This window comes from Hyperoodon ampullatus, assembly GCF_949752795.1.
Source record: "Hyperoodon ampullatus genome assembly, chromosome: 2".
Lineage (NCBI taxonomy): Eukaryota > Metazoa > Chordata > Mammalia > Artiodactyla > Ziphiidae > Hyperoodon > Hyperoodon ampullatus.
In genome coordinates this window covers 148,139,785-148,152,057 of record NC_136915.1, presented here as the reverse complement: position 1 = coordinate 148,152,057, position 12,273 = coordinate 148,139,785, and the positions used below count along the sequence as shown (strand labels likewise).

General features: G+C 45.5%; 1 protein-coding gene across 1 annotated transcript; it reads left to right on the top strand.

The window, feature by feature from the left end:
- Nucleotides 1-1,029: 1,029 nt before the first annotated feature.
- IL19 (interleukin 19) lies at nucleotides 1,030-12,053 on the top strand. Its single transcript, XM_079698072.1, has 6 exons — nucleotides 1,030-1,111; nucleotides 4,871-5,017; nucleotides 5,173-5,238; nucleotides 7,918-8,070; nucleotides 9,012-9,086; nucleotides 11,507-12,053. The coding sequence occupies exons 2-6, from the start codon at nucleotides 4,874-4,876 to the stop codon at nucleotides 11,615-11,617; spliced, it is 549 nt and encodes a 182-aa protein (XP_079554198.1). The 5' UTR covers nucleotides 1,030-1,111; nucleotides 4,871-4,873; the 3' UTR covers nucleotides 11,618-12,053.
- Nucleotides 12,054-12,273: the final 220 nt, after the last annotated feature.

The window sequence follows — 12,273 nt, the reverse complement described above, 5'->3', positions numbered from 1 at the left end:
CACCCCAACCCCAAGTTGTTTTAGTTGGGGTTTTTTTTTTTTTTTTTTTTTTTTTTTTTTTCGGTATGTGGGCCTCTCACCGTTGTGGCCTCTCCCATTGCAGAGCACAGGCTCCGGACGCGCAGGCTCAGCAGCCATGGCTCACGGGCCCAGCGCTCCGTGGCATGTGGGATCTTCCCGGACCAGGGCAGGAACCCGTGTCCCCTGCATCGGCAGGCGGACTCTCAACCACTGCGCCACCAGGGAAGCCCCTGGAGAGGAAACTTTTTAAGCCCTGTCTTTTCATCATCATCTCTCCAAACCTTGATTCTTGAAGAACATGGTGGTGTAGGGATTGTGTAAAAAATTAATTTAGATAGAGAGTCTTCTACCCCAAGAGCAAGGATTCCAGGCTCTGTTCCTGGCTCTGCCACGGACTGCTAAGCCTCTCTGACTCCCAGTCTCATTTTCTCTCTCTGCATTAATTGAGAATGAAAGGGCTGTCCGAGGGACAAGATAGAGAGGAAAGAGATGATGTCCAAAGAAATCCTTGCATTTCTGAGAACGAAAAAAAAAAAACAAAACCCTTCCCTATGAAGTTAAACAAAATAATGCATGTAAAGCATTTAAACTATTGCCTGGCACATGTTAAGTGCTGAGTAGCTCAGGCAGATGGAGCGTGCAGGAGCTGGGGCACCTGCAGTCTCGGGGCTGGCTGCAGCAGGGCGTGGCTGCCAGAAGAATGCTTTCCTGACTTTGCCTGCAGGGTACGACTGGTGACATGCCACAGCTCTCAGGAAAGTGATCTACTTGGGTTTTTCTGTATGGACACAGGATTGCAAGACATTCTCATTTGCATAGAGGTGGGGAGTTTATTTTTGCTAGAAGCTGCATGTCAAGACTGAGAAGAAAGAGGCATTTCTTAATAATCATTAATCAGCTGTATCTGAAAAGAAAAAGCAATCAATTCAGGAAATGAGGGGAAAAACAATCTCCCCCTACATGGACCCACCCAGTAAACCTTGACAGCATTTCCTTGTATCCACGTGCATAAAAGTGACCAGCCCTTTCCAAGTGGCAAGGAACACGAAGAGTGAAGACACAGGAGAAGCCCAGGAGCACCCCGTGAGAGGTGAGGCTCGTGTCGTACTTCCTTAGAGGATTTGTTCATCAACCATCCCAGCCCTCGTCCTTTACAGCTGCAGAGAGGTGACCTGCTGTCACTGTGGATGGCCTATGATATCCTAAGTGCTGGGCACTTTGTAGAATGGGGAGGGTTATTCTGTATAGAAGCTGAACTTTCCAGTACCTTATTCTCAGTAAGAAACAGGGAGAGTGGGAAAGGAGGAAGGAAGAAAGGGAAGGGGAAGGAATCTATTTTTTTTAGAAATATGATGATTTTATTTTTTATTTTATTTTATTTTTTTAATTTTGTTGAAGTATAGTTGATGTACAATGTTGTGTTCATTTCTGCTGTACAGCAAGGTAATTCAGTTATACATATACATATTCTTCTTCACATGCTTTTCCATTATGATTTATCACAGTATATTGAATATGGTTCCCTGTGCTATAGAGTAGGGACTTGTTGTTTATCCATCCTCTATATAAGTTTGCATTTGCTAATCCCAAATTCCCAGTCCTTCCCTCCTCTCTCCCCTTCCCCCTTGGCAACCACAAGTCAGTTCTCTATGTCTGTGAGTCTGTTTCTCTTGCGTGGATATGTTCAATTGTGTCATATTTTAGATTCCACATGTAAGTGATGTCGTATGGTATTTGTCTTTCTCTTTCTGACTTACTTCACTAAGTATGATAATCTCTAGGTGAAAGCATGTTACTGCAAATGGCATAATTTCATTCTTTTTTATGGCTGAGTAATATTCCACTGTATATATGTACCACATCTTCTTTATCCATTCATCTGTTGATGGACGTTTAGGTTGCTTCCATGTCTTGGCTACTGTGAATAGTGCTGCTATGAACATAAGGGTGCATGTATCTTTTTGAATTATAGTTTTGTCTGGATATATGCCCAAGAGTGGGATTGCTGGATCATATGGCAACTCTATTTTTAGTTTTTTGAGGAACCGCCATACTGTTTTCCATCGCTGCTGCACCAATTTACATTCCCATCAACAGTGTTGGAGGGTTCAAGGGAAAGGAATCTAGCATTTACTATAAACTTTTTGTTCTAGGACCTGTGCTAGGCACTTTAGAATATGTGTATTTTTAATCCTTTGCAGTATTAAATATCTTTTTAAACATAAGGAACACCACTGGTTCAGTGGGATCCGATCAGAAATGTGTTCCTTTTTGTCTGCTGTAAGGAAATCTGCTGGATCTCCAGCTGAGATTCCAGGAGGAACAGACCTGTAGGTGGGGTGGTGCAGTGGTAAGGAGAACAGGCCACCTGCCTTCACATCCTGGCTCCGCCACTTGTTGGCCATGTACCTTGGGCAGGTTTCTCCACCTTGCTAAGTGTCAGTTCCCTCTTTGGTAAAATGGGGATAGAAACAGAACCTGCCTCACAGGATGGCTGTGAGCATTAAATAAGATAATTGTGGAAAATACTTGGCATGGAGCTCCAGGCACGTGGCATGTATGATAAACGTTAGCTACTACTGTTACCTGAATCAGCTGAGATGTCTGGAATCGCCTCACCAAACTAAGGGGGACATCGTTTTCCTCCACATCTTTCTCCTCTGAGGCTCCCAGCAGGGGATGAACCAGCAATGCCCCACTGTTTCTGAGAGTTGTCAGAAGAAAAGCTGTACCCCCTTTTAGTCACTTGGCTCTCCAGAAGCACCTTATTTGCCTTTCGAGGGGATAGAGCTCTGGGGGACTCTATAGGCTCCCCTGTCAATGGGGTCTATTTTCCTGTTTTGTCAGAAAGAGGTTGGAAAAAGAGAAATCAAGTTCTTTAACATAATGCCATGCCTGCTCTACAGTGAGGTCTCAACCTACACTTGTCCCTTACTGGGAATGATGCTGAGTTAAGGAGAGAGAGGGAAAAATGGTTTTCTAAGCAGGGTTTGCTGTTTCTCAGCTTTCTGGAGAAGAGCCTGGGATTCCCAAGGATGATTGGGGTGGGGGGAGGGGAGCGGGGACAGGTGTGGCTCATGCTCTCACACGTGTGTGCCTAGAGCAGCTGTAACTATAGTTAGGAGTGGGAGCGTCCACAGCCCCTTCAGCTGGCTTCCTATGCTTGCTGCCTCCCTCTCTTCCACTGCTGCACCCACTATGCTTATGCAGCACACACGTGGCTGGGAATGAGTGCTCAGTCAGCACGTGGAGGAGGCGGGGCAGAGGCTGGTCTATTCCCATGGGTTGCCCTCTGACTTACCTTTAACGCTCAGCTCTGTTTGTGAAACGTGCTAGTGCTGGAGAAAGTCAGAGAAGGAGAACTCAACAGGCTGTACAGTTATGCTTTGGGCACTTTTCTCAAGGTGTGTTGCACGACACTATTGAAAGTGGTCCAATGAAAAGAGGCAGAGAGAAAGGCAGGAGGGGCGCGAGAACTAGAAGAGGCAGCAGGCATCTAAGGTCTGGCCCTGGCTAGAGGCTAGCGAGCTGCAAACCTGTCCCTGGTGCCTGCTGGCTCAAGTGGGTGATGGAGGGGAAGCCGCCACCTTGCCATCTGTGGGTCTCTCTCTTCACTGTGGCTAATTAGTTATTAGATGCCCCGCATCTCCCTTTCCCATCTTCTCCAGAAGGTGACATCTTCACAGCTGACTTCAAAGGAATGATTTTAAGCAGATACACAGTAGGGGTTTATAACAAAAGGGTGTCGCCTATTTTGGGGGCAAACATAAAAACCAAATGTGCTTGCAGCTCTATTTACAATAGCCAGGACACGGAAGCAACCTAAGTGTCCATCGACAGATGAATGGATAAAGAAGATGCAGCACATATATACAATAGAATATTACTCAGCCATAAAAAGAAATGAAATTGAGTTATTTGTAGTGAGGTAGATGGACCTAGAGTCTGTCATACAGAGTGAAGTAAGTCAGAAAGAGAAAAACAAATACGGTATGCTAACACATATATATGGAATATATATATATATATATATATATATATATATATATATATATATGTCACGAAGAACCTAGGGGCAGGATGGGAATAAAGACGCAGACCTACTAGAGAATGGACTTGACACGGGGAAGGGGAAGGGGAAGCTGGGACAAAGTGAGAGAGTGGCATGGACACATATACACTACCAAATGTAAAATAGATAGCTAGTGGAAAGCAGCCACGTAGCACAGGGAGATCAGCTCGGTGCTTTGTGACCACCTAGAGGGGTGGGATAGGGAGGCTGGGAGGGAGGGAGACACAAGAGGGAAGAGATATGGGAACATATGTATATGTATAACTGATTCACTTTGTTATAAAGCAGAAACTAACACACCATTGTAAAGCAATTATATTCCAATAAAGATGTTAAAAAAAGACAAACAAAAGAAACAAAATGTGCCTTTATAATTTTTCAGATCTGTTGCCTAACTCCTAGGGCATATTACCAACCCTGTTTTTCCTATTTAATTTATTAAAAACAATGCTTCTCACCCCTGTTGAAAAGTGAGCCGTGTTGAGTCATGAGAGTGATTTACACACGAATTTACTCCCTGGGAGTTGAGAGAGCACTGGATCAGCCTCTCTAGGGGTGGAGCGGGGGCAGGGGGGACAGGGAAGGGCTCATTGAATTGATTTTAAAAAAATCCAGAGAAGGAGACACATGCCCCAAGGTCCACAGGCTGAGGTACTGAGTCCTGTTTTCTCGGTTGCCATCTGGCCTGCCCCGCGAGGTCCAAAGGGGAACTCAGTTGGGGTCTCTTTCCTTGCTCTTCACTCTTGGCTGGAAAGCTGACTTCATCCCTTCCTGTAGGACATGCAGGCACAGTGTGTTTCTCTCTGCCTCCTGGGTGTGATGCTCTTTCTGTGCTCAGCGCATGCCCGAGGTCTCAGGAGATGTCTGATTTCCATGGACATGCGCCGTATGGAGGAGAGTTTCCAAGGGATCAAAAACGCCATTGTGAGTACGGGTTTGAGGTGAAGGTGTGGGCGGAGGGGGAGGGTGCTTCACTTTACATCTTAACGTGGAGAGCCAGTTCTTTCTCTTTACCTTTGTGTCTCCGGAGAATGTGGAGTACTCACTGCTTGTGTCTGTTCTTATGTTTTCCTCCACAGCAAGCTAAGGACACCTTCCAAAATGTCACCATCCTGTCCACATCGGAGACCCTGCACAGCATTAAGGTAATGGCCTGTGTCTGCTCGTTCCTCTATTGTCATTTTTACAGTGAAGTGGTGCAGGGCTGAGGGAGCAATCCTCACCCTGTGCTCTTCTCTTTCCTAACCTCCAGTGAACTCTGATGCTCCGGCTTCTCACATGTCAACTGATGTGTGGGGGCGCACTTGTGTCTCAGTCACCTTGAACTCCGTGGGAGGGTGTTCACCCAGGGAGTGATTGGGGTGCCACACGCTCAAATGGGACAGGATGTCTAGGGCTTAGGGTGACTCTGGAAGGTTTCATGGGGAAGCTGAGAAAATGAGCAGTGACTTAAAAGCTGAGTAGGCTTGGGGTTAGTGGCTAAAAGAGATGGAAGGGTTTGGGGAGAATGGGTATGTAAAATCAATGGATACATGTCAGGGGACATAGATGCAACCAGGGGGAATTCCCTGGCATTCCAGTGTTTAGGACCCTGTGCTTTCACTGTTGAACGTGCAGGCTCAGTCCCTGGTCAGGGAACTAAGATACTGCAAGCTGCGCGGCACAGCCGAAAAAAATAAGAGACAACCAGGCTCGTGGTGTGAGGGACATGAAGGCAAGTGGAAGAGAATGAAGTGGACAAGAGGGGAGGGGATGTGGGAACAGATGTATATGTATGACTGATTCACTTTGTTATAAAGCAGAAACTAATTAAAAAAAAAAAAAAGAATGAAGTGGACAAATACGTTGGAGTCATTTTACCAAGAACCTTGAAAGCCAGGCCAAAATAGAAACTGAATGGCTGAGCCCCGGCCTTCTTTTTTTTTCTTTTTTGGCTGCACTGTGCGGCCATAGGGAGTCCCTGCAGGTTTTTGAGCCAAAGACTGTATGACCATAAAGTCTTTTAGACAGTCTGGTGATGTTCTTTACAACTGCCAGCTTGAGGCACGAAAGCAGGGAGGGGATTAGTCTACTTGTCCAGAGAGAGGTGGTGAGAGTGTGTTACAAAACTGTTGGCTTACGAGGTGACAATTCACTTTACAGAAGGGGCCACCGAGAAGTGCCTTTGAAAGTGAGCTCCTCTAATCCATTTAAGCATTCTAGAAAGATCCAGTTCTTTCAGGCTTTTATGTGACAGAGTGTAAGGTACATCCACAAAGATTTACTTTTTTCTTGGGCTTCTCTGCACGAGATAATTCTTCTAGGCAGTATTAGGCCTGATTTATTTATGGTAAACACATGGAGCCACTTCCTAAATACTATTCCAGCCAATGGTATAAGAGACTCAGAGGATATGATAGCTGGAAGGGACCCAAAAGGCCATTTGTTCCAAAACCATCATTTTCAAGTGACCAAATTAACATCTTGGGAGAAAGAATGACTAGTTAGTGGTTGAGCCAGGAATAGACCTCCCAAGTCTCATGCCTCTGTCTCCAGATTCTTTGTTCTCTCAAGGTCTAGAAATAGCTGATGTGGCATAAGGAAAGGGGTCAATGAGGACGCAGGTCTTTGCCATATTTCTCCCCTCCCCCCACCCTTGATAAAACAAAGGTTGCAACTTTTTGCCCTGTTGGTTTAAGGGAATTAGCAGGGGCAGAGGAAAAGGAGGGTTTTTGTGTTGCAAGGTGAGTTTCCAAGTCAGAAAATCTGTCTGTCGGGCCAAGGAGGCTTTGCTGCTTTAATGCTAATGAAGATAAATGCACCACTGGCTGTAGCCACTTCCCTTCTCAGACTGAGCCATAAATCTCCTGCTCTGCCTCTCAGGGCTGAGTGCAAACTGCTAGAAGGAAACTCTGCCTGGCCATCTGCTTTAAACTGTGCCTGGGGAAGTAGGGAGCTTTCCCTTAGGGAGAGCTGCACTCTGCCTGAGGAGGACCTGCCCCGATGTGTGCATTTCTGCAGCTGTCAGTTTCCATTCTTGCACATCTCAGCTCCATCTAAGTGATCCCTGAAGTTTAAAAAGGACAGACTGGGGGCTTCCCTGGTGGCGCAGTGGTTGAGAGTCCGCCTGCCGATGCAGGGGACGTGGGTTCGTGCCCTGGTCAGGGAGGATCGCACATGCCGCGGAGCGGCTGGGCCCGTGAGCCATGGCCGCTGAGCCTGCGCGTCCGGAGCCTGTGCTCTGCAACGGGAGAGGCCACAACGGTGAGAGGCCCGCGTACCGCAAAAAAAAAAAAAAAAAAAGGACAGACTGGAGGAGAGCTGAGCAGGGTGGCCAGGATAAACACAGTGTCATTACACAGGAAGGAATATGTGCCCAGCACAGTCCTGACATGCAATAGCCGTCGAATAAACACATGTTGGTGGCTAGGAGATGTTCCAGAGAGGCAGACTTCAGCACAATGTAAGGAAGTACTTTTCAAGAAAGCTGCTCAGACATTGGTCCTTTCAAAAGGGAGGTGTCTGATGGAAATGGTTAAGCCGAAGTTAGGGATGACATGTTGGAGATGCTGTAGAGAGAATTCTAGTCTCTGACTGGGCTTCATCCCTTGTGAATATATCTCCTGGCCATGTAAAAAGAGGGTAAGAACCACAATCTCTCCTTGGTGCCTTTGTCATAAGGTAGCTTTGGTGTGGTTAAGAGGACCCTCTGAGACCAATATGAATTAAAAAAAATGACTTCTAGTTATCTCACTCCTTCTTACCCTTACCCAAGCAGGCTGCTTTGGTCTCTAAGATAGTAAGAGAAGAGGGCCTCTGGGGCTTTCCCTAATTTGTGTCTGTAGCCCTTAGATGTGTGCTGCGTGACCAAGAACCTCCTGGCGTTTTACGTGGACAGGGTGTTCAAGGACCATCAGGAGCTGAGCCCCCAAATCTTGAGAAAAATCAGCAGCATTGCCAACTCTTTCCTCTACATGCAGAAGACTCTACAGCAATGTGTGAGTCACCAGCAGCATCTGCTTTCTGTCTGTCCCAGGGAGAGCCCAGGACATGCTGGCCCCAGGGAAAGCCCAGGACATGCTGGCCCCAGTCAGTGTTCTGAAATGGATCCTGGACTCAATGGAAATTCCCTGCCCTGTCGCCCATGGGGAGAGCTGTTGGGAGCCTCTTCCAGTGGTCCCTCCTTGTCCAGGGCTTCCTCCTCATTAGACCCAGTTTCCTCATGGATAATCTTCCTGTGGTGACCAACTTATGTCAAAGCATCCTTTAAGTGATGCTGGGGCTGGCCTGTGAGAGAGGCATACTGAGGATTCCGGGCTTATCACAGGCATACCCCTAGTTTCTTTGTTTCTGGCCCTTTGGGGTTTCCATACCAATTAACCTCTGGGTGGTTCCCTGGTATAGCCTCTCCTAAGGATCACCTATTCATTCATTGTGATCTATTAAAACAAGCCTCAGAAATAAAACCAAACCCAAACAAACCAAGAAAAACTTAGACCAGGAGAAAACCTGGGCTCTGGCCCCATCTCTGCCAAAGATTTCCTTTATAACTTTGTGGCAAGTTACTTCACCTCTCCGTGCCTTGGGTTCTAAAATTGTTAGAAGAGGTCATGAGCCCTATCCCACGTACATTAAGATTCATTTAACCAATTATTTAATTAACTGGCCCAACATATTCATTGAGTGCCTACCTAACGCTGTACTGGGTGGTGTGACACACAGACTTGGAACCTACTCTCCAGGCCTTTCCAGCCCTGGGTAAGTGCAGGGTGACTCTACACGCAGACCCTACTGCCCCCTTCTGCCCCAACCTGGGTTTACTCACCTGACTCTCACCTTGGGAGGAAGGAGAACTATCACTCCTCACGCGGGAGGTGGCGGTGAGAGTGAGCTGGGGTGGAAAGGTGCTCTGATGGGTGCTGTCTCTGCTTGATCACAGCAGGAGCAGAGGTTGTGTCACTGCAGGCAGGAGGCCACCAATGCAACCAGAATCATCCATGACAACTACGATCAGGTAAGGGAAGGGAAGAGGATGGGGAAGATGGAAATGGAATGTCAGAGCCTGATTGGGCAGCCTCCTCTCCATTCAAATTCATTCATTTACTCAACAGTATTTATTTATCTTAACATCTTTATTGGAGTATAATTGCTTTACAATGGTGTGTTAGTTTCTGCTTTATAACAAAGAGAATCAGCTATACATGTACATATGTTCCCATATCTCTTCCCTCTTGCATCTCCCTCCCTCCCACCCTCCCTATCCCACCCCTCTAGGTGGTCACAAAGCACCGAGCTGATCTCCCTGTTCCATGCTAGCTACTTCCCACTAGCTATCTATTTTACATTTGGTAGTGTATATATGTCCATGCCAGTCTCTCACTTTGTCACAGCTTACCCTTCACCCTCCCCAAGTCCATTCTCTAGTAGGTCTGTGTCTTTATTCCCGTCTTGCCCCTAGGTTCTTCATGACCATTTTTTTTCTTAGATTCCATATATATGTGTTAGCATACGGTATTGGTTTTTCTCTTTCTGACTTACTTCACTCTGTATGACAGATTCTAGGTCCATCTACCTCACTACAAATAACTCAATTTCATTTCTTTTTATGGCTGAGTAATATTCCATTGTATATATGTGTCACATCTTCTTTACCCTTTCATCTGTCGACGGACACTTAGGTTGCTTCCACGTACTGGCTATTGTAAATAGAGCTGCAATGAACATTTTGGTACATGTCTCTTTTTGAATTATAGTTTTCTCAGGGAATATGCCCAGTACTGGGATTGCTGGGTCGTATGGTAGCTCTATTTTTAGTTTTTTAAGGAACCTCCATACTGTTCTCCATAGTGGCTGTATCAATTTACATTCCCACCAAAAATGCAAGAGGGTTCCCTTTTCTCCACACCCTCTCCAGCATTTATTGTTTCTAGATTTTTTGATGATGGCCATTCTGACTGGTGTGAGATGATATCTCATTGTAGTTTTGATTTGCATTTCTCTAATGATTAATGATTACTCAACAGTATTTATTGCAGGTCTGCCCAATTCTGTGTCTGCAAAGAGTGTGTTGGTCTTACCTCATCTGCTAGTTTTCTGGGCTCCCCTTCCCTATCATCCTTCCAGCATTTTCTTATGCCCTCACATATCAGACCTATGTTAAGTTTTGAGGGAAAGCACATACTGTTTAAGATGGGGCTGATAACAGAGGGAGCAAAGATCTCCAGAGAACTGTAAGCTGTTATACATGAAACATGCTACCTGCTGGGTGTCACTGTGGCCAGTAACTGACATCAGCATCCTGTGTGGTGATGAAGAATAGTGCTTCTCATGTAGGTGCAGATGTTGAACGCACACCTCATGTAGAGGTGGAGTTAGAAGCAGTGTTTCTTACGTGCATCATTTAGAGATTCTGTTAAAATGCAGGTTCTGGCTGGTAGGTCTGTGTTTCAACCACACTCCCAAATTATGACAATGTTTTGAATAACAAGGAGCTGGGGAGTCAGACCTCTGCTTCTTTGTGGAGAGGCTCCATAGGATAATATAACAATGGCTGAAACTCATATTGTTCTTCCTATGAGCCAGGTATTGTTCTAAGCACACTAAATGTATTAACACACTTATTCCTCACAACAATGCTATGAGCCATTATCTGTATTTGATAAGTTATGAAAGCAAGGCAAAAACAGGTTAAGTAACTTAACTAAGTTTTATACTGCAACTAAGTGATGGAGGTAGGGCTCGATCCCATGCCATCTGGCTCCACAGGACATGCTTTTGGATCTTACCATCTCCTATTCTGCTGAGGAAGAGCTGGAATAAGTCAGGAGACTTGGGTTCCAGTTCAGCTCTTCTACCAACCGGCTGTGTCACATTGGGTAGGACACATCCTTAGGGGCTTCAGTGCTTTAATTTGTCCGGTGGAGGCACCACCTTCTCCCCCCCACCACCACCCACTGCTGGGCACCTCTGGGATTGCAGCTTTCTGGGAGAGCAGAAGCACTAAAGCAAACTGATGTGAACAGGAAAGTAAGCAGAACTGCCAGAAAAGCAAGTTGTTTTTTTCAACTTGGAAGATATAGGAATATATTTTCTATATTTTCTATATATATTTTTTCTATATTTTCTATAAAATATACTTTCTATATTTTCTATAAAATATAAGAATATAGGGAAATATAGGAAAAAGAGAAACAGAGGGCAAAGAATGAAGACCTTTTCATTTTGTTTATAAGTTGCTGACATGATTTAACTGCTCGTTTGTGGAAAGCAATTTAGGTCACCTATTAAGAAAATAATTTGAGGTCTGTATACCCTGCAGATATAATGGTTGAATAAAAAGCAAACCTCATGGGGACCAGAACGTGGGGAAAGTGATTTGAAAACTATGACACGGTCTAGAAAGGCAGGTTCTTATGATGATTTCCGTGGTTTCAGTTGGAGGTCCGGTCTGCTGCCATTAAGTCTCTGGGAGAGCTTGACGTCTTGCTAGCCTGGATTGACAAGAATCACCAAGGAACTTCTGCTGCCTCAAGACAAGAAACCTAAGTTTGGGGGATGAACAGCCCCTGAGAGGTTTCCAGTGGGAGACAGCCAACTTTGAAGGGGAGGGAGATGGGTAAGGCTCCATTTTTATGCAAATTGGGTCTTTTTGAGGAAACCTTCCTGCCCATTTGGAATTCTCTTCTCTGGGGCTGAGGTATTGTAGGGGAAAAATCTAGGTTTGAGCACATCTTACCCTGTAGCTACAAGTCTCACTGGCTGGGCCCAGGCTGTCTCATTCCACCTGAAATTATCCAAGCAGTCTACTGTCATATTTATATGAAATATGTCTGTCGAAAGGTCCTGCGGGCCATCCTGGAGGAAGAGGGTGACCTTCCCCCTAATTTATTGTGAACTTGTCTATATCGTGTCTGTGATGTGATCTAAGTGGTATCCTGTAGTGCATATTGTACCGACTGATTTTTTGAATAAACTCTGTTCTTTACCAGTTAGTGGAAGTGTTTTCTGATTCAGGGAGAAGGAACCATGAATGGTGACTATTAGAATTAAAAGGGCCTTAAAGAACAGAAACAGATGGGGAAACTGAGACCTAGAGAGGGATAAAAATTTACTCAGTGTCCCAAAGTGAGTTAGTGCCAAGGGTTTCAAACTGGACTCCATCCAGCACCCTGTCCTCCACATAATGATCAAGAGGATGAACA